Below are 26,233 nucleotides of genomic sequence, written 5' to 3'. Positions count from 1 at the left end.
ATGTTACAATAAATGTCGAATATAATGGCTTAGTATTGTGAATTTTATGTTTCCCTGGATATTTATAAATTCATTTTATAATCCTGCCGTCTTTAATGGTGGCCCCAATGTCTTGGAGACGATAATAGTCATTTTCGTTTGGTTCTGGAATGGGAAAGATAAGATACAACGGAAGGTCGATAGCCAAAAGGCGAAATGGTCGTTTCTCTTTCGGGGGCTGCAAAATGGTCTTATTGATTATTCCCGTAGACAGAATATTACTATAATACAAACTTGCTTTACATGTAGACTTTGTTTGTACTGTGTCCGAATCTAAGGCTGGAGGATTTCTCTGATAATAAAACAATTTCGCTGTTATCTGAGAATAAGCGGCAATGAATGAGCATGTCCGTTAGATCAAAATCGATATTTGCCGAGGTTCTGCCTAGAGCCTTGAGTTATCTAGTATTGGCCATTTAAAATATTGTAGAGAAGTACATACATCCCTTTTGGATCCCCCACTCCTTTTGACCTACTTAATTTTCGTATGTCAGATGTTTCGGTAAAAAGTATCTTGAGATTTTTTCGTAGAATGCGATCACTTGCTCGGTAACACTATATCTTGTATAGTACCAAATGCAACTGGTTCAGATACATAATCAATCCAGGACTATTTGCCAGAGCTAGGCCAAACTAATGAATGACAGAGGAGAGGGTTGCAGTAAGTTTGCCCTTCACTGCTTCATTTAAATAATCTTGACATTGAATACTGCGAATATAAAAAAATCTGCACCAGCTGAGTAAACTCAGAGGTAAACTCATGACTAAACCAGGGTTTGAACCAATGGTTAGGTTACTTATGGTTTATGTTGACTATCAACCTACGCGGGAATTAGGTTGTGTAGTTATACTGACGTTAAAGCTCTGGGGAATTTTATCAATAACGCCCATGTAATATGGGAATCAATGATTAACTTTGACGTCATCTAAACATTCAGGAACTATTTACTTATGATGTGTTGATTAAATATTGTCAACATTCGTGAGGTTGCAGTTTATATGCAAACCTATAACCTGATGCCAATCACGAGGCAATTCCCTGACAATATTTTCCCTGATTATCTAAAATCTTTATACATTTAACTGAAGGGGAAAGAACTGTATTTTCTCTTTTAAATGTTAAATGTTTGAAATAAGTTTAAAAAAATACTCTTATGATAACTTCCGTGGATGTAGCCAACTGAAAAATCATCCATCGTCCTCCATCCAAGGAATATGTTCTCAACTTAGCATCGGATGCGCTACGCACTTCTGGCGATTGTCCTACAGTCGGTGCATTAGCACCACCACATGCTTCCTCCTGTGTATCATCGACGCCCGCCACCGCTGAACCGCAGGCCTTTCCGACCTTATGTCGCCCGAGCGGCCCCCAATTGAACGTTGCGTCGCCACCAAAACAGCTGTTCAAGGATAGTCCGACGATATTCTGCCCTATATCAGAAGCAAAACCAACTAAACTTTGTCACCTCTTTCATGTGTGAAGCTGACAAAGGATGGCTCTACTAACCGAGTGATAGCTTCCTTCAAAGTGACATATCCCCACGACTTCGATGCTATCGTCCAATCTTCCTTTTGGCGATAGGGGGTCTTCGTTAAGCCTTATCAGAGGACTAAGCTTCGCGAAAATTTCCGGCCCACCCGCCTGCCTCGCCGAATTTGAATAATTCCGGCAATTATACACTCTTTTACCAAAATGTCTAAGGTCTAAGGACCAGGCTGTCGAATTTCAAACTGTCTGCTTTAGCATTCCAACATCATGTTATCTGCATTTCTGAAACCTGGCTCGATGACAGGGTTTTAGATTCTCAGCTCCTCGAAGATTACTCTGTCTTTCGTTGTGATAGAGACTGCACTGCGCTTGGCAAGACAAATGGCGTAGGAGCCCTCATAGCTATTAAGTCCCATTTCCTCCCCTCCTCCCCCTATGATTCTGTCACCATACGTGTCTTTCCGCCAAACGTATGTCTCTTTATCATATCGTGTGTATATTTTCCCTGCCTAAGCCCGCCTTCTCTGTACGAGGATTTCTTCGACAGATTATCAGAGGTCCTAACCACTTTGTTTCCCTCACTTCCTTCTATCTTCTGTGGCGACTTTAATCTTCCTATGCTCTCCTGGCCCATTACTCCTTGCCTTCTCTCCCTCCCTAATAACTCGACCCACCCTTTCCTTCCTCTATCTACTTTCATGTACACCTGTGGTGCCTTTCTAGAAACCACTTAGATCGCCCTCTTGACCTTGTCCTCTCTAACCTTCCTGTCCGTTGTCTTTTCCAATCCTGCCCTGACGCCCATCATCCTGCTCTTGGGTTCGATGTTCAGATATCCCGACTCCACTCTCCATTCGTTCGCAAGCCTACCAAGTACAACTTTCGTAAGGCAAACTTCGAAGGTCTGGACTCAGCCCTGGCGTCAATCAACTGGGTCCCCCTCCTCTCTCCATTTACGTGTGACCAAACACTCAACACTTTCTATACTATTTTATCTGATCTTCTTCCTTGTTACGTTCTCTCCTCTCCTAAGTGCTTACGCTCTTACCCCGTCTGGTTCACCACTGAAGTTCACAATAAACTACGTCAAAAGGAGACTGCGAGGAAGAAGTTCTTCTCTTCGAGAAACGATGCAGACTTAGTTTTTTTCAAATCTCTACGTTCATCAGTCAAATCCTTAATACGTAAGTCTAGAAACGAATATTTGACCAGTGTGGAAGACTCACTAAAGCGCAGTAGCCTGAAACTTTTCTGGTCCCACTCCCGCTGCCCTGCCCAGTTATCCCCTCCGTCCATTAAATTTTCTGGCTTCTCAGCTAAGTCCCCCCAACAACTATCTTGTGATTTAGTCTGCCGTTACTTTTCGTTAGTCTATGTTCCCCCGCATCGCCTACCATTCCCCTGCTTACCCCTATCCTTGCCGAGTACCTCATTGGCAAACTTGATGCCAATGTCGAACCTGGTTACGATGGTAAGTCCATATCCCTTCTCCTATCTTTTATTTTCAACAAAAGCCTCGAAGAGAATCATTTTCTCGGCTTGTGGAAAGAGGCTCTCATCATCCCCATACATAAAAGTGGCAATCGTACGCTTGCCGAGAATTACCGTCCCATTTCCCTCCTCTCTTCCTGTTCCAAAATCCTGGAAAGATATATCCGCCCATTTTGGCCAACACATGGCGGAAGATCAACATGGCTTCGTTAACCGTAGGTCCACTACCTCCAACCTGTCCCTGTCCCATGACCTCGGAGTCACTTTCGACGATAAGTTCCGCTTTGACACTCATTGCTTCGATGTCACCAATCGAGCAGCAAAATTGTCAGGTTTTATACTTCGCTCCGCCTCTGATCTTGACTCCATCCAACCCTTCCTAGCTCTCTTCAATTCCTTCGTGAGGAATACCCTCGAGTATTGTTCCGTGATCTGGTCTCCTTCTCGTAACTATGATTGTCTTGTCCTTGAAAATGTGCAACGTAAATTCACCCATTCACCATACATCAGGGCCAACAATTTGATGCCTGATGCCCCTATAGGCCCCTAGGCATTCACATGAGAACTGTTCCACGGATTCTGCTTCGAATACTCCTATTCTGAACATATTTCCAGCTAGTGGGTTATCAGCATTCAGAATGCCTGCTTTTCGACGCGGTAAACTTTGGAGTATACGAGTGTCGCTCAATAAGTACCCGTGTTTAGCGATAGAGGGCATTCCTAAGGGATATTGGTGTTATTATCGTGTGCTGCCATCTATCAAACGACGGAAAAACAAATTGAGACTGATTGACAGATTAATTTGGATTTGCAGCCATTCGAGTAAGACGGTGTTTCGTGATTTTCGCTAAGATGGAAAAAGAACAGTATCGTTCGGTAATTGGCTTTTTGTTTTTGGATGGGAAAGATACGAGGAGATAAAAGCAAAGTTGGATACTGTTTATGGGGACACTTCACCATCTATGACTACAGTTAGATATTAGTTCAACGAATTTAAACTTGGGTGAACATTCGTTTTTGCTGATAAGCGACGAGGACGCCCGGTAGATGTGGTCACCGAGGAAATCATTCAAAAAGTCCATGGCATGATTTTCGCTGATCGACGAACGAAAATGCACGAGGTTGCAGAGGTCGTAAGTGTGTCGGCCGGAACGGCAATTGATATTTTACTTTTTATTTTTATTTGTGATAACTTGGCGATGAAAAAATTGTCTGCCCGATGGGCCTGCGATTACTCACGGTGAACAACAAACGGATATGGCTGTTAACTTGTTTAGAGAAAATTAAACGAAATCCGAAGGAGCTTTTGCAGCGAGTTGTCACCGCTGACGAAACTTGGATTCGTCATTATACACCAGAAACTAACCAACAATGAAAACAATGTATTTCTCCCGATGAATCTGCTCCAAAGAAGATGAAGACAGTCCCAACGGCCGGAAAGGTCATGGTGACGATTTTTTTGCGATGCGAACGACGTCATCCTGAATCATGAATTTGATAGAAAAAGGAAGAACGATCTCCGGACAATACTACGGTGAATTATTAGACTGCATCGACAAAAAATTGAGGGAGACAGGACCAGGATCATTTCGAAATGCGCTGTTAATGTTCCTGGTCGCCTCCGTTGCTTTATGACCAAGTTTGAACTCATACAGAAAAAGAATACGTTCTTGGCTCTTTTCCATCCTTTTTATTCTTTGTTATCACAACGATACTGAAATGACTCCTTGATTAAATGTAGGAATATCTATACTTCATTATCCGCCATCAACAGCGCCACTGGTGGTAGTTTGATACAGCAAAATCGCAACTAACTTCACTTGATTGCCAAATCGGCCATTTCATGTGCAACAACCTAATAGTTTGGCCTAATTTCGCATAATTCGTTTTGCTTCAAAAGAGGAGGAGGGACACGTTTCCTCAGTGGTTGATTTCTTAGCTCACTCTAACGTTATTTCGACCTTCAGCTTCTTCAGAACTGTCTTCTTAGCGGCACCAAACAGTCACTGGAGATGCGTAAAGGGTATATCAAGCCTCAAATATAATATGGCGGCCATAGCGCACCCACCCCGTCTACCCACCATTGTTATCCATTCCACGAAACGTGTTCTCTAGAAGCCTTCACTTCTTCTCAGTAGTTCTGCGCCATTGTGCTTCTACGAACTTGTTTGGATTCTTCCGATAAATCATATTTGGGGTAGGAATCTGTTTCAAATGTTCAATTATGACAGAAGAGTGAAACCTTTTTTCTAACTGATCAATACTTTGTGAAGTATCATCTCCCAATACGGCTCTTAATTCGCTGTTATTAACCTTAGCTTCGGATCTACCACGAGGCTCATTCTCAAGGCTAAAATCGGCCAAAGAAAACTTTACAAAACAACGACGAATAGTGGATTCATTAATTGTACTATCGGCGAGTACAATGGGTCAACACGGCCTGAGTGCTCAGAAGCTGTAGCTTCTCCCCCACCATACACAATTGTACTATCACCGAAAGATCCGATATATTACGAACTGCTTCCGCTGCTTTTGTTCGCTGACATCTCGAAAAATGGCAAGCACTCTTGACTTATCCATGGTGTCGGAAAAATTGCTCTAAACAAGGCAAAATAAAAGAATGGTTGTAAAATATAATTTAGGATTGGCAGAACCAGAGTGTAGCAATACATTCAAAAAATTGGGAGCTGTCAGTGAGACACCTCGAATTTGTCTACTGTCAAAGCACTAGTTGATTTCATACTTAATGGCCCAATATAACCAACAAAGCAGTTTCTTACAGTTTAACCTATCCTTGTTACTTAAGCTTTCTAATCAGTACTTTTACCGGTGACTGGTTCATACGCCGACGCAGCTCCTCGTTTGAAAGTATGTCGAGCTAGAGTACACCTGACACGGCGGAGACAGGTTAAGAATGGCTTGGAGTCTTTGAGGTATTTACATTTTCAAATTCCAGAGAAAACAAGGGTGGATCTAGCGCTGGTAATGCGCTACCTGAAGCTCGGTTTTACCATTAGTATAAACAGCTCTACCAAGATAGATTATCAATGTATCTATCCTTCTTGAATATTCTACCGTTAATGTAGATAGGAAAAGTAAGATGATCCATGAGATTAAGAACCTTGGTTTTGTTTATCTTCACTCGGATTGTGCTTGTCATTTAGTCAAGGTCCCTGACCTTCGATGAGACAACAACCAGATATCATCACTGTAGTGGAGGTTCTTAAGGAAGAATTTCTTCGTTGATTTAAGCCTTCCACGTCCTATAGACAAGCCAGCATGAAGAGCGTCACCGATAACAAGAAAAAAAAACATATCTGCGACAGTATACACTTTGTCAGATTTCGCTTTAGACTTAAAATTCTTCTGAATTTTTTTCAAAATCAGTGGAGCAATGGAGATGGAGATGAAGCAGAGATCTGAACTCCTAACACTGCCCCCAAAATGATGCGAAGGGCGTTGATGTTATAAATGCAGCTGTCGATCAAGTTTTCGAGATGCTCTTTAACGCATTTCAGAATAATTTTAGCCATAATCTTTGTAATAGCAGGGACCAACCTTCCAATTGTCGCATTCAAGAGGCTGTCTTCCTTCGCAATTTTGACGGTCATCCCCCTTTTCCACTGATTGGCGAAGGAGCAGCTCTGCAGAGCCAGCAAGGGTTGCGATGAACAAGCGGGAGAAATCATCCCAAATCGCCATCCTGTAAAGAAACCGAATATTGAATATGTTTCATTATCTGGCTCGTCAACCACATTAGTTCGAAAAGCAAATTGCAGCCTTTTTTCCACGAATCCATTAACCAAAATTAATTTTATGATTAAATACCGAGCATAAAATTCAGATAAGAATATCTAAACACAGGAAAGAATATTAGCGAGATTTGCCTCACGATCATACAGATAGACACAACTAATTAACGATGGGGGCGCAATTCAGTGCGGCTTGTTCAGCAAATGATTCTAATTACTAAAGTTTTAATGCAAGTTGCTCTGGGCAACTTCTCCCCCATACTTTTCTCAGTCGGCGTCTTTGTGTTTCGTTTATCTTGGCTATGTCATGGCAACCTTGAATTACAGTTTAGTACAATTAAGACAAATGCCATTAGAACTTCTTAGCTGTGGATTTCATTGCCTATCTCGCGATTTCCTCCGTGGGATTTACGGGTATAACTGAATCTATGATAGAAAATACCCGAGGTTTTCGAATTAGCAGTGCATGAAAATTAAAGAAGCTACTCTTGCTGTGAAGTACCACTCAGCCACCTCCTCTCCAAATATCTGGTACCACCCCATAAACGCCCGGAATTATGGGGGAAAGAAAGATGTTGACTGTTTTGTGCGGCTATTAAATTTTGATTATTTTATTGGATTGTTCTAATTGTTTTTATTGTTGGCTCTTGCTGGCTTTTATAGGACTGTATGCTTCTGTCACTTATTAGATTATTGCATTCGACCGGGTTTGGTCATACTTATTTCTCGCATGTGCAGAATTAGTGCTTTATGTAATCGCGGTTGCCATGTTAAATGAGGAAACACATAAAACGCAAGTTATTAATTGTGTCCTAATTTGTTCACTGTTGCCATGGCGGGATCGCCTCTAAAAAAGAAAGTTCCCCCAAAGCTACTCTATTTAAAAAATTCTGAAAATTTCATTCAATGAAGAGATGAATTTCTGAGAGTCACTTAGGGCGTTATTTTGGTATATCAAAGACAAACGAGAGAGAAATTCAAGGAAACCTGGAGACATTTCCTAATTAGCCCCCCAGCCCAAGAGCCCAAGTATCTCATAAAAGCATCTGTAATCAATACCTGGAACGATATCAAAGAAATTTTACGTAATAATGACTTCCATTCCTCCATTATCATCATACATTATGAGTACATCTATTTAATCGCACTATCTTTCCATATTTTAATTTATTCAAATTAACTTAATAAATTTTTAATTACTGCAATGAGAATCACTGATGTGGATCGGTCATTTCGTGGGGTGATGATGCTATTTAGCCTAAATTCACGACCGCACACTCTACATAGACAATAGAGACGTCGTCAGGAACCCAGAATCAGCTCACCAGATGCCCAACTGCCTACGGAATTGCACAGGCTTCACCTATATCAAGTACTTTATGTAGTGAAATATTAGCTCATGGTGGAAATAAATCTTTTTTATTAAACAATAAAAGCAAGGCAGCAACAACAATACAAACGTGAATATCATTATTTCATGTCAAGCGAAACGAGAATGGTTTATTACAACGTAACATGAGAGATTTTCGAGCCTAAATGAAAACGTATTTGAAATAACGGATTAGCATTACGAGAATAGTTGATGAATGATTGATAGTTGTGCAGGATTTCGGTGATTTATTTAAATTTCAAATAGGGTACAGTGAAAAGTTGTCAAAGGTTTCCTTTGATTTCGAACTAGTTAGCCTAGATACCCTGGAAAATAGCCTGTCGAAATCGAAATATATTACCATTCAGCGTGGTTGAATCCAATATTGCTGGCAGAGGATTTGATGCAAATTGACTTCTATAAGAGTCCTGAAAATAGTTTGAAAGGTGACCTTCAGAAATATTCCTTTCCTACAGCTTAGCGGTAGTGGCATTCGCATAGTGAATCCTTCATGTTTGCCGAGTGAATCCTCACAAATGTCGATTCATTATAACTCAATTACACAATGAAACATCACCTTGGTAGGTAAAGTGGTATCACATCACTTCTTGAAAAAAATAATATTACAAAGCAAATCGGAAAAGTCATGTTATATCACCAGCACCACATATTACACTCGACAGCCGATATAACCTGTGTGTGCACTCAGACCTTAATGGTTCATTGTACTCGATCCCCCGTCTAACGCAATATCTCGGATTCTTTAATGTATCGCAGGATTCCTGTTAGTGGATGTGATGCTATCCGTTGCAAAAAAAATGTCAGGTGATGACGGCTTTACGGTTTCTTATCAGGGCAGAGGCAAATCGTCAGACGCTGCCTCACCTCATCTCCCAGGGCAAAGCCGTCATCGGCCATGGACCAAAAAAAAAGAGAGTAAGTTGCTCTGCATTTGGTCCGGTCCAGAATTAGGTTGATGCGGACTTAGGACTCCACAATTCTCAAAAAAATATCCGTTGCAGTTGGAGCACATCAGTATCAATCAATCTGATGTCTGATGTGTTCGTAAGCGGGGCACTCACATAGAAAATGTTCCGTGGATTCCGTTTCCTCATTGCAGGATGGACACGTATCATCTTGGATAATTCCTATTCTGAACATATGTCCAGCTAGTGAATTATGGCTAGTCAGAATGCCCACAATACTTCTGCAAGTCTTCCTGCTTTTCGACAGGATAAACTTTGCATTATGTTTGTTTGGTTCTGACAGGAAGAGTTTGGTCTGTCTAGCAGCATTAAGGCTTCGTCACCTGCCCTTATGGCTTGTTCCCAGTTTTTGATAACAGCGACAGCCAATGCTGCCGGTACGGGCATGGGGAAAGTTGAAGCCTATTTTGCTAAGGAATCTGAGATTTAATTTCCCTCTGCACCACAATGACCAGGTACCCAGAATAAATCCACCGTATTGAATCTAGAAACAGAATTCAATCGGGTTCTACATTTCTGACCGATTTTTGAAGTGATCAAAGTACTACTCAACGCCCTCAATGCAGCTTGATTTTCGCTACAGATCGCGATGCGCCTGCCCTTCAACCGCTCGTCAATCATCCAAGTTGCCGCCCTTAGGATCGCATACACTTCAGCTTGAAAGACCGTTATGTATTGTCCCAAAGGAAAAACCCACTTGTCGGTTTTATTCGAGAGGTAGAGACTCCTGCTCCAGAACCATTTTCTGTCTTTGAACCGTCGGTGTAGAAGACGTCAGTATATCCTGATACGCATTCCTCTGGTTCGTCCCAGTTTTCTTTCCATTTCAAAATAATATCATATCTTCTACCAAACAGATGTATGGGGATCTGAGAACCGGAAAGCATTGCGAAAACTAAATTCAGTTCTCCCAATGACTCCTCCAATGCTTGTGCCCCCACGTCCATTGTTTTCCCATAGATCCAATCGCATTAGTCTATGAACTGCTCTCATTCCAGTGCTCTGAAATCCAAGGGCAGCAAATTTAGTAATGCATTCAGAACTGCGCCGGATGTGGTGCTCATGGCCCCGGCGATACCCAGACACACAGTTCTTTGCAATGTGGCTTGTTTACAGCGAACTCTTCTGTTTCACCTTAACCCACCACACTTCGGATGCATAAGCGAACACCGGCCTAATGATGCAACATATATTCACATTATTACTTGAGGCCTTAGTCCCCATGTCGAGGCAAAGATCCACCTACACAGCCCAGAAGCTGTAGGAGCTCGTTCCATTTTTACCTCTACATGTTTGTTCCAAAGAAGCTTCTTGTCTAGGATAACTTCCAGATATTTCACTTCTTCGGAGAGTTGTTATCCCTCATCTCTGGAAGGCAAAGACCATTCAGTTTTATTTACGTTTACTAAAAGTCCATGCCTGAGACACCAACTGTCAATCAAATCAACGGCGCGTTGTGTATTTCTACACACAATTCCGAGATCTTGACTAACAGCCAGCACAGCCACGTCATCCGCATGGCAGATTTTGCAGTTCGCATAGTAGTGAGTTGATCAGCATGCTCCACAGAAGTGGCGATAGCACACCGCCTTGAGGGTAGCCTTTCGTTGCTTCCGTTGTTAAGTAGCGATCAACACCCACTTCAGCACACAACAATCTCCGCGTTAGCATAGCGTAGATCCACTTTATTAAAGTTTCGTCAACACCATGCTCTCTGGTGGCATCACAGAGCTTTTGGAAGGGCGCACAGTCAAAAGCCCCTTCAATGTCCACGAACACCCCCATCGCGTACTCACCCTTCAGAGTTGCATTCTCATTCAAGCACGATTTGGAAGTCGTTTGGCTGATTTCCTGAGTCTCTACAGTTCTTCGTTCCAGCATTGAACCCTTTTACCACGTTGGCCTCGGGAAATAGGACAAGCCTCTTCAAAGCACTCTAAAAGTGTGCTATTCAGACGCCTACCGAGCTCAACTTTGTCGCCAAGAAGTTCATCGAACTTCGCCCAATTCGTTTTCCTAAGATTCCGTCTTTGTATTACAGGCTGTTTGCCTGGGATAGTTAGATTAAATTCTAAGTAACGATGATCTGAGAGTGAGACTTCATCTAGCACTCACTAGTCTCTAGTTAACTCGAACAATTTTGAAGTGCAGATTGTTAGGTCAATCACTTCAGGCAACTATGACGTTTCTCCTCCTACCATTAACCTGGTATTGTAAATTGACCGCAACAAGGTCCTGAGAACAGAATTGTCTCAGCATGGTCGCCTCTAACTCCTTTTGACATCAGAACGCAGGCCCTTAGTCTCGAAGATCTTTCATCACAGTCCTCTTGACTGATCCAATATCACAGAAGAGTTCAAGATCACTTGATTCTGGATACGTTACTAGTTCCCTTAGTTCTTGCGTCAGTGAAGGATTCAAAGAATCATAGGATGAATTATCGGAGGCAACTATGATGCTTTTTCTCCCTTCATTAATCTGGTATTGTATGATGTCCGTAGCGTGGGAACAGAACTGGCTCAGTATGGTCTTGACATCAAGACAGAAGCTCTTGGTCTTATGGATCTTTCATCGTAAAATATCCTAGTCTCCTTTACTGATCCTATGGCTCGCGCACCAGAAAAATGTAGGAACAGTCCTGCAGCTTTGTCAGCCTCGCTGCCAACAGATATGAGAGGCTTTTGCATGCTGCAGGTTAATTTATATAATAATCGTTGGCGCAACAATCCATGTTGGATCAGGGCCTTGAAGTGTGTTAGAGCACTTCATTCAAGACCGTAATGGTACACTAGGAGGCAATGTGGTCAGCATTGCGCTCGCCCGACATTATTACCCTGATTTGACTCAGGTACTCATTCGCAGCAGAGTCGACTGGTATCCGACGTCAAATCACGATACAAATTTCACTGCCACCAGTGAGATTTGAACCGCGACCTTCCGTACGATAGCCTTGCGCTCTAACCACTCAGCTATCTGGACAGCAGGTTAATTTGACCAATCCTTATGTTTTTCGACATAAACTTAGTCTACAATGTGGTGGAAAACTGTTAAACGCGTATGCCGCGGTCCGCGTGTGACGGAATTCTCTCTACACCCTACCGTCAAAGACTCGATCCCCTCGTGTTTGATTTCTCTGAGAAAAGCCGCACTTGGAGGTACAGCAGTTCCCATGCCCTCATTCACGAAAGGTTTCATCTTATCCCACAGACCATTCGTCTGTTTTCCACTTAGCACCTTGAGTGGTTTGCAGTGTCCGGTTTGCATAGATTCGATCATTCAAACTGGCACTAAATCAGTTCTGTTCACGTCTCCGGCTTTCCTTTTTTTCACCTGTTCCGTAAAAGGTGTAGGAGAAGTTACTAGTTAGTTCACTCTGTAGTCCCTTCACCAGTGCGAACCACCATAGGGGGTTCCACCACTGTATGTACTATCCTCCGCGCCCAGCTCCATTGTGGGAGAGCCCACCGAAGATGCTACAATTTGCTCTATCTTGCGTGAGTCGAAGGCCATCATTTTTCTTTGCTCTCAAAATGGATACATATGATTGAATTTCAATTTATCTAGGAAAAAGTGGAGCACCGTATGATGACTTCCCCTGAGCACATGCAGACACTTTTGGTCTAGTTCGAAAAAGAAGTTGAAACCCTCCCCGTTTGTAGATTTGTCTTTCCTGGCATTCATGAACTTTATCCTCCAGTGTCCAAAGTCCATGCCTGGGTTGTGTTCACCCAGCAGGAAGATGATGTTCTCTGCTGTCCGGTAACCAACATTCGACATGAACTTCAAATGCGGGATTACCTGCTTGAGCCACTTTACGGCAGTCCCATCAGTGCACTCTAAATAAATTGTCCTTTTGACATTTTGGCATCCTTGAAAGAAACTCCCAAGGCAGCAGTCACAAATGTATCCGTATTCGTATGGGAGGGACCAGCTTCGTTGAGATCTCTCCCGCTGATTTGATCACCTCCCGGCAAACGGTCCTAATCCCCACGGAACGCGGGGATGTAGGCCCTGGTGCGGAGTACAATAAAGCGTTGGCCACCACAGATGTGTTGGTCTTACGCTTCTTGTGCGCATTACCGCTGTCAGAAGAGTTTGGTGCGTCCAGTGTGCGTTTTATCGGGGTTAACACCTTCCGCCGAAGATTCCGTTTTCCTGCGTCCGATTTCTTTGGAGATTACCGCACCTAGTGGTGCAGCCACGCCCATGTCCTCATTCTCAAGGTGCTTCCTTCACAGTGCGTTCTTCTGCCGCCGTTTTGAAGCCTTCGCAGGTTCATGGTGTCCGAGTTGCTTGGGTCCATTTCCACATACCGGCGTTAAAGCAGTAGCGTCCACATTACCAGCTTCCCTCTCTCCCGCTCTTCACGGTTAAGGTGAAGGATGAGGAGGAGACGGCCCTGCACTTTTAATGCAGCTGCCCGGTCTCCTCAGATCTCAGACGAAAACATCTTGGCAAGGTTTTCTTCAATGAAGGATCAGCACACTCTCTGCCTCTGGAGAATATGCTCAGATTCGCTAATGCCTGCGAACGCCGTAGACGGGAAGCCATTAAATAGGCGATTTACGGGGATAGTACAATGGGCGTAACAATGGCCTGAGTGCTCGGAGCTGCGGCTCCTCCCAGTAAACTAAACTAGCTAAGGGTCAAGGATAAGATTCTGACAACAAGGATTCAGCCAGGAGAGGGGACTCCTTAGTGGCTGAAGTTTCATTCAGTCGAGCCTTCCTCTTCCGTTTGCGGGTAGATTTAGCTTGTAGTACCGTAAGCGGGCCAGCCGTAGTGGGATTACCAATTTCTCCCAAGTTGAGAGTTGCCGCCCTTTCCTTCCTGGATGACTTCGCCGTAGCCACTAATTGCAAACTTTTCATTGACTCGGAAAGCATGCCTTCTACAGCTTTCTTCGCTTCGGTCGCGACATAATTGGGGGAGGATTCGAAGTCTGTGACTTCTTACCATTTGGAGAGTTCAAATCCGTAGTTTCCATATTCATGTTTGGACACCAGTTTCCAGGCTAATTGGAATAAACTGAATGAGATGCATTACACTATCATGAATAACATTCAGAATTTATCTTAAAGTTTTTTTCCACGTTTTCATCCAACCTTCAGGTTGTTAAGCGAAATATTATGCAAATGTATGCAGCCAGTGAGAGGGTCATATCTGAGATACAACGGTCATTCTTGACGTCTGTTCTCTGGGCATGCTTCATTATGACCATTTTTCGTCTGATTTCGTTCCGTTCTCTTATCAAATAGGGTGTGCTTTATGTGCAAATTTTTATCCATTTCGCTTTCTCTGGCCGAAATCCTCAATAAAGCTGAATTCATATCATATTATCGTATTTATTATCATCGCCAGCTTGTAGATAATTTGGGGCTTGCGTCACATGAATGCATGATTCATAAAGCCATTAAGACGGTAATCGCCTGAGCGATTATATTCATTCTTTATTATTGAGCAGAAACAATACGCACACAACTGCTCGCCTATATGAATCGCAACAATACGTGATAAGAATTACTCTTGGTCCGCTGCATTTTTTCCACCATCCCAACATCTTCAATCTCGCCAAGATGCTGATAATGCCTGGAATGCTGTCGTTTAATGTCAATTTATGACCCATGCCGATTGCTAATGCGAAGTTTAGATATGCTTCGGTGCCAGGGAGGCATCATCAGATGCTTGGGCTAATCATTGCCTAATATCGCTATCTGCAAGTATTCTAAGTAGGAGCGCCGCTCGTATCTCGGTGATTCGTTCTACTGCGACTATGTAATGACTATTATTGGATGGCGGATGGGTCTTCAATTTTTCTGAGTGAATCTGTTTTGAGTAATTAGTTTCGTGGAATTCAGATAAACCATGACTGCACGGGAGAGTTTCCTTTGGTAATAGGCTGTCATGCGGAGTTCTTTGGGTTTCTTTGAGGAGCTGCCAAAAATCTGGCCCTACATCGAGGCATCCCAAGATGCCTTCCACCCTACACAGCCTTTGATGGTCGATTCAATTTGAAAAGCAGGGTTGACTGATTTGGAGCCTCTGGTTCTTCAGTGATAAGAGAGAGGAGGTGGGCCTGAACTTGTATCGATTTATTTTGCAGGCTTCATGGGATCTTATAATTTTTCACAACGTATGGAAGTATGTGAAGTCCGTGTATGTCGCAGGCTATCCATGAGCCTCCATTGTTTGCGCTGCTGCAGACTGCAGCATTCCTAATCTTGAGTCTTGCCTTCCGGCGCTCTCTAAATGGGATGGCTAGCCCGATACGACTGGAAAATCTTCGAAAATCCTATGGACCATATGGACAAACATGAACTCTGGATTTCAGTTGTAGCTTAATTTGCTCACTTGCCGCTATCGCAATTTTTTCCACATATGTACTTAGCATGCCATACGTCGTGCATGCAATATAAAGTTGCGCTGTTGTCTCCGGAATAGCAGCGGCCGGCGAGCGAGAGAATTCCGTGCCGCCTATAAAGTATTTTTTCTCTATGCTGTTTTTATTCAAAGCTGAAATGATAAGACGCCCACAAAACTCTGTAAATTGATTGCGGGAGCAACACAACAATGAAAGAAAATTTTTCACTTATTTTGGTATATGGCGGCGTTCAGTCATTTTTCGTTGTTGCCCCTGAAGTGCGGTCTACTGATAATCGCTCCGCTTGATACAGCACTAGTGTTGGTTAGTGTGTGGAAGTCATTGATGTCGGTGTTAGTGGTGAAAATTATCCGAGATTCTTCAAACAGGGGCGTATCTCGTCGGAATTCTTAGGCAGAACAGATACTGGATCCGTTTTCCACAATTCCAGCAAAGAGCTGACAACATATTGTAGTGATCCCCGGTTGCACTTGTGATTCAATCGCGTTCCCGAATCGCATCCGCTTAATCACCAAAAATCGGCCGTGCTTCACGAATAGTTCGTATGTTAATGGAGTGCTTTTTTAATTAGAAAAAATATCGATAAATGGCCATCATTGTATGTGAGTGAGTCACTGTGCGAAAAATAGTAAAGTGCAAGTTCTTTCATCACAGAAAGCAGAGAATAATGTAAATCTAGTGATTCCAGTGTACAAAAAAACACCCAAAAGAAAGTAAAATCGAAATCACGTTAATGTGCCTTGTGCTCCTTCCGGAGGAATTCCTGTGATTCTCTCTTTTTATTAATCAGAATCAAATTGCGATCGTCTCAAAATGGATGACTGTTATCACTTCAACAATGCTGCTATGTTTATATTAAATGGCTATCATGTAAGCTAGTCAACATCTTTACTTAAATATGCTTTACGAAAATGCAATAAAGAAAGTAAACAGCTTATCGGTGACCTACCGATAAAATCAGCAGTGAATTGTGAATTTTCCCGATAAATACGTTTCCACGGAAAAACAGCTTCTGAGATAGAATCCATTCACTTTGCGGGCTCTAATTTTTTGCCAGAAGTCGGGAATCAATCCATGGATGGGTCAAAACGATGGCTAAAAACTAAATTCTTTGTTCAAGAATTGGATTTAATCTAAAGAAAACATCCCCGTGCTCATTTATGACTCATAGATATTCTGAATTTATCAGCTGATTTGCGAATTTATTAGAAACATGCCATTTGAAGATAATACGGATTAACAGGTGTATTTTTGGTAGTTGCTGAATAGTTTAGGGTCCTCTGTCCACGTTATATTTTTAATTTACGTAGTTTAGTTTAGTTTGGCTTTGGTATGCCAATTAATTTGTGACTCCTTTGTTGACTATCGAAATGACGCATTTGTCTGCGAAGAATCTATTGCGGACGCTGATCGGTTTTTAACGCTTCCTTCGACAGCGGATAAGTTTATCCTTGCAATTATTATACATCATCCAATTTTTTTATATGGTTGGCAATATTCCCTAAATGGTGGAGAGCTCATTCACTACAACTACGCATCGTCATCGGCGGTTTCTCGAAATGTACCTTAGCTCCCTAAACAGAGAAATGCGAGAAATCTACACTCCTCTATTACTATTAGCGCGACCTATCTGTCGGTCACTTTGGGAAAGTAGATTTTATTCCATGCTATAGCCGACATAGGGTCGTGGCCCTTTCTTAAAATGTGACCGATTTACTGTCACTTCCGCCTTCTAATTAACACACTTACCGATATTTCATTCGTAAGCCGAAGTAGAAAGATCAAGAATACGAGTATGTTGGGCCAGAGTAAATCGATGACACGGTCGAAAGTGTTGAGAAAGGGTTGGTACTCTTGAGTATCAATGATGGTCATTTTCCAAGTGTTGTTCCCATTCAATGTTCAGTGCAGAGAGAATATTCATCATCATCATCAACGACGCAACAACCGGTATCCGGTCTAGGCCTGCCTTAATAAGGAACTTCGAACATCCCGGTTTTGGGCCGAAGTGAACCAATTCGGTATCCCTAAAAGCTGTATGGCGTCCTGACCTACGCCATCGCTCTATCTCAGGCAGGGTCTGCCTCGTCTTCTTTTTCTACCATAGATATTGCCCTTATAGACTTTCCAGGCCTATTGAGCCGGATTTTATCCACAACTTGACGGTCATGGCATGGTATCGTTCACAGATTTCGTCGTTATGTAGGCTATGGAATCGTCCATCCTCATATAGGGGGCCAAAAATTCTTTGGAGGATTTTTCTCTCGAACGCGGTGGATCTTTTTTTTAATCAATCTTTTCGCTGCGTCTAGAACGTCCTCATTAACCAGTATCGGAACTTCGTCGGGATTTAAATGTACTGCAGGAAGACTTGTACAGTTCACATCTTCTGGGAACAGAGCGTTCACTATATTCTGCAACAACTCTGGACAAGTAATCGGTGGGGAGCGCTCGCCTTATAGTGATGACACTACCGACCTGTATGCGCCATCTCATGGTTCATAGTCAGCTTGAGTACACATCTGCTTGAAATGTTCGGATTTGTTTTTTGCGATTTTCTCGCATTTTTATATTGCACGTGCAGCTCCTCGAACTCAAGTCGGTTTCTTTGCGCTGGGAGCGTCGCCTAGCTTTTCCCGGCATTCCGCAATTTCTGAATTCCACCAGAAATTAGGATTTCGTCTTCTGAAAGTCATAGGCATAGCGCCATCGCATGCCCGCTGCAATTTTTCCACGACCTGTGAAACTTTCTTTTGTGCCCTTCCCGATAGCAATGTATCTTCCAGAAGGACCTCCTTGTGTGTCTGTCTGTCTGTCACACCAGATTTATTCGGAAACGGCTAGACCGATTGTCACGAAAATTGGTAAGAACGTGTGATCTGTGTTCTCTTTATATGCAGCAAGTGCTGCCATTTTCTGTTAAGTTTAAAGGGGGGCTCCCCATGCATGTCAATGGAGGGTGCAACATTTTTTTTCATAAAATGTGGCCATGTGGGATATCAAACGAAAGGGCTCAATTAGAAACTGGTTCCAAGTTTGATGTCCGGTGGAACATAGGGGAGTGAGGGCTCAAAATCCCCCAAAAAGTGTAACAGGTCTCGTTCTGAGAACCTATCCAATCGAAAAACCTGAAAGAAAAAACACAGTAGTGCATCTCTATGAAATCTAGGCCTCAAAATACTTCCGGTTCCGATATCTGTACAAAAAAAGTTAATAATAGTATATTTTCACATTTAGAATAAAAATAATAAAGGGTTCGAGCCTTTGTGTATCAATGATAGCCACTTCCCATGCGCTATTCCCATTTAACAGTACAAAGAGAACATTCTCAAGGAACAATCTCAACTTAATGTCATGGTTGAGGTATCTGCAATTCCAGATTTTGGAAAGAGTAGCAATGACTGATCTGACGGTATTAAAATATCGAATGACTGCCTTCCTTGATCCTTAAATCACAATAGTTGATAAAGCCAATTGTGTTGAGCACAGGCAGTTCTACATATCCTCTACAGTGCAATCGGCCTTCCAAAGTCTTCGCTTTCTCCCTTCTTTGTCGAGCGATTGCAGTTCCGGAAACTAGCAGTGTATAATTCGCGTTGTGAATTGAATTGCTTGGCCTGCTCCCTGGAAGTTGAGGATTTTGATGTGAGGAGTGGTTTCCGGTTTGTGATATAAAAGGTATAACTTCTTGTTGTATCTGTGCCAATAAACATCTCCCTTCGGTGGGCCTAAAATTCATCCGAACACTCGTTGAAAAGCATTACTTGCTTACTCTCCGGCTTGATTCACTATCAGCACCTCGCTTTCTTAGCACAGAATTAGTCGAATCAGGGCTGGAGGTAATATGATTTGGTTACCATACATGATCCTTCGTCCCTTGACCCTCGACCTTTTCCCCTAAGTATATGTAGTTGTCTAATTACTCCAAATTGTAGTCGTTCAATGTGACGTTGTGTCTAAATGTCAGTTTTGAATAACTCCTCGTTGGGCTACAGTTTCTTTATTTTGTTTATTTTAATGAAGCCATGTGAACAGAAATGCAGTATCTTATGAATAGAAACTCTACGCTCATGGACCATCTCCCAAGTATTCCAAGGACAGTCTCATAAACTATGAATGTCTTTAAGCCTTCTTGGAGTCTGTCTCGTAGATCAGGCAAAACTATCACAACTGGTGCTGTGGCACATTATGGCTGCTTTCAGAAAGCGATACTAGCACTCTATTATGCCATTAGCTGGACGATTGTAAGATATTCTTTTGGTTCTTTGAAAGCCTACTAAGTTCTCTAATCCTATTTCACCATTGTTATGATCCCAAATAGGGAGCTTCAAATCAGCTATCATATGACGTACTACATGACAATGTTGAATGTGTTTCTGACATTCAGTGTGGTATGCAACCCTAACCGTTACAAATGACAATTTCCCATCTACGCAACTTCGTCGTCTAAGATATATAAAACCATCAACGTCTTCAATGCTCTACTCGTTGATTGCAGATACGAAAAGTGTGATGACGTTGTCCTTTGTTTTCGACGCTCTGCTCGCTATTCCACCTTGTTTCCAGCCTTAAAACAGTTCAGATGATTGATCGATCCAAAAATCTCTTTTCGTGTTTTTACGATTTGCAGCATAAACTATTCACTAGTAAAATTAAAGCAGCAGTATTTCCGTTAGTTTAGCAATGATTATTCAGTTCTCTTTTCGGACCTTTACTTCCTTACTTACCTACCAGGACAATTATTTCATACAAAGTGGTGGAAATATTTTCTGCAGCAGCTAATGAGTGTCTGAGAGCGAGAGCAGAAATTTGTATCTGTATCTATTGAAGGAAGCCCTTCATATAAGAAAGAACCTCGTCGTCCAACAAATCACCAGAGACTTCGGTGCTTTTGTTGTGGCACACATTGTCTGTATATTTCTTGCAAACCATTCGGGAAATCTGCGGAACCTCTCGACAGGAGTATTTCAGGTTACTCCCGAAGTTCGTTTGGAGTTTGTCATGATCATGTGGCTATCGGCTGGCAGCTTAGTTGGATCTTCTTCTCTACTTCATAATCATAGGTTAGGCTAGGCTCAGAGCGAGGGAAATCATTCTATCAAACACTAAGGCTGCGTAAAACCTACTCTGTCTGGATATGCCTATAAAGAAGGTTTCCTCGATCTCGTCTAATGCCTATTCCTATTGAAGACCACTTTGAGGTATCTTCGTCTTAAGTCTCAAATAGCTGACAACTTTATTTGAAATGCAGGAATGTCTACTTCCCATGTGCACATCGACTACAAACATCCAAGCCCATCACCCTAAAACTCTATGGGTTTCCATATAAAATTTTCTGCAATGCGCCACAGTAGCGACCTCATTTTACGCTTTAGATTGTGATAAAATCTACCAATAACTACAAGTAAGCGAGGGGAGACCACATCCTCTCGAGTTGTTCTTCCATAATGTCAATATCGTCAGCGTAGGTCAGTAGTTGGGTGGACTTGAAGAGGATGTCAGCTCTTGCATTCACATCTGCATCGCGAATCACTTTCTCCAAAGCCAGGTTGAAGAGGACGCAAGATAGGGCCTCCCCTTATCTTAGACCGGGAAACTGGTCCCTGTCCAGCGCATCTCTTACAACGCTGTTACATCAGCCTTATATTGGAACAGGGTATTGGCTACCTGCTGAGCAGCATTCGGTGTGTACACGGAGCGTACGTTCCATGAACGTCCATTACCGGGTTCGTCATTTTAAAATCCATCCTGTCCGAGACTCCTTCTGTGGCTTCGTAACATCAGTTTTCCGTGCAGGCTTGTCAGCCCTACCCAACCCCCAACCTGAAGGACCAGTTAGTACATTTTGTCCTGTTTTTTTTTTAGGCGCGCGAGACTCGCCTTCATTCTTCTCTGTCTGCAGTTTTTCATTAGGAAAGAACTCCCGGCGATGACCACGTTGAGGTGCAGGTAGGGTTTGGTAGTAGAGCTGTTGGTGTTGCAGGCGTTTCGCAAGTTTTATGCTCCATCGTGGGTACCAATCCACGTTTCGCCATGGGACCTATACTGCCCTTTGACCGCAGATGATCGCTTCCATCTACTTCTCAGACAACCAACCCATTCTAGCCAGATTTTCTTTCGTCATTTTTCATAACCCGGATATTTTCTAAATGCAACCACCGCAAAGACATTTGCAACAATAGGCTCTTTCGGGGCGGAAACATGGGAATCCGTCTGGTACTAGAGAGTCTTCTCCGAGAGTATCCAGTGTTATCGGACATCACTTGCCAGAACTGAATGCATTTCTTGAGAGGTCTATAATTATGTTTTTTGCACCCGCAGTTTAATAGACACACTGAAATCCATACTGTCTCTCAAGCGAGCTGTTTCCGTTCTCAACGATGGGTATATCCAGTAGGCAGATAGGTTGGATTCCGGGTTTCCTGGTAACTTATTAAATTTTGGTAACAACGAATTTCCACTTTTTACGCTTTATCCGTATCTTGCAGATTTTCACGAATAGGTCGGGGCTAGTCTTTACAGTCTACTTTAACGATTTGTTGGGAGTGTCATCCAAACTTGATAATTTCTATTTGTTGAACCTCTCATATATCTCTCGCAGTTCCTCCCTAGAGACTGGGGATGTCGAAAACTTATTGGGTTCCGTCACACTTTACCTTCCAGATTTTCGGTGATGGGGGAAAACGGTTATTATTATTTTTTGGAAATATCCTTTCCATTACGGATCTGTAAGCTATGTCCTAATGGCTTACGCTGGCCTAGTCACCCAACCAAAAAATGTATCGCTTCGTGGTAACACTAAAAGCACTAGACCAGACGGCTGGAATTGAGAGAATTAATGAAACTGTGAGGCACATAGATTTTCTAAGGATCCTTTACTTTATTTATGAGGGAAATACTCCATCACATATGTTTTCAGTCATTGTTTAAAGAGTAAGCTGAAGTTGCCATACCCGAAGGGGAATGATATAAAACTCACATAGGATGCTGTTTCGAACTCAGGTCTAGGCATGCTACAGCTCTTTGAAGAACGTCGTTCTCAGGTGTCAATTCTAAAAAAACGAAATTTTGGTAGAAGCGGAGGGAGAGGACTTGTCTGTGATATACCATATTTAGTATGGAAAGCGTCATAAGTATTATGGATTGCAGGATAGTGTGCTTGGTAGAATTTGCCTATTAAAGTTAGATTAATAGTGACGGTGGCTTCTGTGGTTCTGGCCTAACGAGAGTTCGGTTGCGGTTTTAACGAAGATACTTGGCATAGCCTGGTGAACACCTAACTACAGTCTGTTACATAAGAGCGTGGTCACTGTTAAATAATAACAACAATTGATTTTTCGAAAATTCGCAAATTTATTGATAATTTGGTCGTCAATACTCAATGCAAATACCTCAGTAGCAAGTCCAATCTCCTGCATTGTCAATTATGGCCTGGCACCGTCGGGGCAGACGTTCCACTAGTTTTTCTGCATATTCTACCGGAAAAGACCTCCAAATTTTCCGAATTTGTCGAGAAAGTTGATGTAAATTACATGGCTTGCGTCTGCGAAGCTGCATTTTCATCAGAGCCCACACATTTTCCATGGGATTTGCATCCGGTGACTGAGATGGCCAATCTAAAGTGACAACTCCATTTTGCGCCTTCCACTCGCTACACGCTCGACTCCGATGTTTCGGATCGTTGTCCTCTTGAAGGATCCAGCTTTCATTTTTCTTGATATACCATTGCTTAGCAGATGGTAACAAAGCCTTTTGATATATTTTATTCATTTTTTCGGCATTTAAATTCTCGGTAAATAAGAACAAAGTACCGAAACCTTTGTTTGAGAAGCACCCCCAAACATGGATCTTGACGGGGTGTTTAACAGTCCGTTGAAGCATCCTACTGGTGGAGGTTGTCCAGGCGTGTTTGATGCTCGGAAATGCCCAGAAGGAGGATTCATCAGAAAAAATTACGTTGCTCCAATCGCGGTCCAAGTTTTCCTTCGCCCATTCCACTCGTTTTTCAACGTGTTTTGCACTCAACATTGGTTTTTCCAAAGTACTGCGATATTTCAGTTTATTGGCAAGCAAGTGCCTGCGAATCGTTCCGTAAAATATGTCAACACCTTTTGCTTTCAATTTCACAGCAGCTCCACGTAAAGTCAAAGTTGGATCTTTCGAGAACAATGCGAGCATCTTTTTTTCGTCTTTTTTTGAGACTGCTTGCACTTCCGCGATCAGGAAAACCATCACCGTTACCGACCTTTTTATAGCGACTTATCCACTTGCTAACGAACTGCTTCGACTTTCCCATATATTTCGCAGCAGCAGTTTGCGTTAATTTGGGTCCTTTTTCATGCAAACATAGAAAAATTGCCTCAAAGCGATAGGCGTAAACAGCACTCATTTCGAAAAACCACTCAATTGAAGACTAAATTTGACAGAGAGCTGACTTTTTACAAAAAGCATGAAGGACTGAGGTGCCCTCTATGTCATAGAAAAAGAAACAGGACGCTCTGATTTTTTATCTACGTGTAACAGTGGCCACGCTCTTATGTAACAGACTGTAGGTCAGACCAGAGTATCCAGATAAATTGTGGGTGCAAAACCCCAAGGATCCATGTTCCTAATCCTACTTTCGGTTGCTTCTAGAAAAGTGTTTCAACTTCGAAAATAAAATTTCTCGATTCTAAGATGAGTTACTCCTTTGAGGTCCTCTAATATGGTTCAAAATGTGTTGGAGGATTCAAGAGTTCTATAGTATGTATATCTGAATTTTCTACCCCGTTTGTAGGTTGCGGATATTTTTGCCTTGTCTGTGGAATTGACGGTTTTCCAACATCAGGATAGATCAAATCCTTAAGTGCAACAGGGCTGAATGGTCTCTCCTGCTAAATTTTAGATGAGAGGTATAGCTCTACCCCTGTTAGTTCCAATAGCCTTATGCCTACCTCCAAGTTTCTGAATTTATAACAATATTAAGTTCGAAAATGCTAAATTGCACGAAACATATGATTCCTGGAAAAAGTCAACTTCATTTTTAATGGGCGACTTGAGGTGACGTATCAGTCTCTGAAACTTTTCTCCGGACTAGGCTCCACGTGCACTCGCGTTGATTACACATCGCTTGAATGAATTACCACCCACGATTTTGTGGGTTGTGGGTTTTTTCTTGGTTTTACTATTGGTGTAGGCGTATTTGACAAACTTTTGGTGAATATTTATTTCTCTTTTCTGTGATTATGATGGCTTCCGTTTGGTCCTTTTTCCGACACTCCCAGACGTCATTCGAATCATATCGCCCGGAGTATATTTTACAGCACTTTGTCCGCTCTAGGACACTCCTAAACTTTCAAGCAATGTCATCTGCATATACGTCAATGACAGGAAAAAGGAATTCCTCCTTATCATATCCCTGTTATCAGAACTTTTCCAAATTAATTTCAATTTATCACAATTCTATGAATAGCGCATATTTGCTTAGGTTTTTTTTTACATTAATAATCAACTTAACATCGTATTTCAAGCTGTTGATGAATACATAAATGAGTAGATAAAAATATTTCAACTGTTAAAGCGAGTAAATAGGAATTTGTGTACACGAGAAAATTGAATGGGTCTTGAGAGTTTAGTGTAAATAAAAGTGGATTCTAGAAGGAGAATATTTGCACGCAGAAATGTACAGAATTACTTAGAGAGTTTCGGAGAAGTAATTGAAAAAACTGACTAAGATATACAATATATTTATATCGAACGTCCCGAGTATGTACTTCAAAACTAATTTTAATTTAAGGTACATTTGCTATTGATTATTAGTGGAGATCCTAATATTTGCTTTAAGTCTGGGTGTGGAGTGGGTCACGGGACATAATATATGTTTCACTGATGGAAGATACTTGAGTCTGGCCTTGGATGGATACTTGTCTGGCCATCCAAATTTGTCCAAATTTATTTTTAGGAAAGTAAGATAATACGTAGATTGATAGCTGATGACTCTATTGATTCTTAATGTATCTTCCATTGTGGAAGACTAATTAAATTAAAATCTATCTCTCGAACTCACTTTCTGACTTTGAAAAACAATTTTCCAAAGTCATGGTAATCTTGATCACAATTGTGTGGATTCGACACGCAAGTTACTCACTCCGCGATATGATCATGACATGTTACGCCACTGATCCAACACAATATCTTTGCCTCCATTACCGCGAGGCATTGTTCTTTCTCTTTCATGGTCGGCCAACACTCGGAACCACAGAGGGCGACAGCACAGAGGACACTGCGTCAATTTTTGATTCGAAACAGTAGGAACTATTGTTCTATTGATAATCAACCTTTACTTTCAACGTATATCAACCATATCTTTCAATTTGCAATTATATATAGATTGAATAGATTTGATCAAACGAAATTTTCCTCTCTCTCCTCTTCGGAGGAGGTCGGCCTTCAATAGCGCCATGAGTCCGAGCATTACCATACTGCACTGTGCTGTTATTTTCAAGATAACTTTTTATAATTGCCTGTTAGAGTTTCCCAGTAAAAGATCACATGTCCCATGTTTCTCATATGGGACGGTTGACAAAGAGAAGGGCTGAGTCGCTATAGTATAACCTCAGAAGAAAGCAACTATTCCTTGCTTATCGTAACAGATCAGTTTCAGCCTTGAAGTTCTGGGGTAGGGCAAGATTACCTAGGAGTCTTTTCATTTACATAAATCAGCTCGTTCAACTGTATACAAAATCT

At 42.1% G+C, this 26,233-nt stretch overlaps 1 protein-coding gene across 16 annotated transcripts in view; it reads left to right on the top strand.

Moving 5' to 3' along the window:
- The window catches only part of LOC119650369 (protein alan shepard), a 460,805-nt gene that overhangs the window by 349,162 nt on the left and 85,410 nt on the right, over positions 1-26,233 (top strand). The window contains exon 1 of one of the 16 annotated variants that reach the window (XM_038053097.1): positions 15,691-16,378. The exons of the other annotated variants lie outside the window; for them this stretch is intronic. Within the exon in view, the coding sequence (XP_037909025.1) occupies positions 16,322-16,378 (57 nt within the window). The 5' untranslated portion in view covers positions 15,691-16,321. Of the gene's footprint in view, positions 1-15,690; positions 16,379-26,233 lie in introns of those variants that run through there. 16 annotated transcript variants of the gene reach the window in all.

Source organism: Hermetia illucens, chromosome 2, assembly GCF_905115235.1.
Source record: "Hermetia illucens chromosome 2, iHerIll2.2.curated.20191125, whole genome shotgun sequence".
Classification (NCBI taxonomy): Eukaryota; Metazoa; Arthropoda; class Insecta; order Diptera; family Stratiomyidae; genus Hermetia; species Hermetia illucens.
Note: the sequence above shows the minus strand (reverse complement) of the source record. Positions and strands in the feature narration are given on the sequence as shown.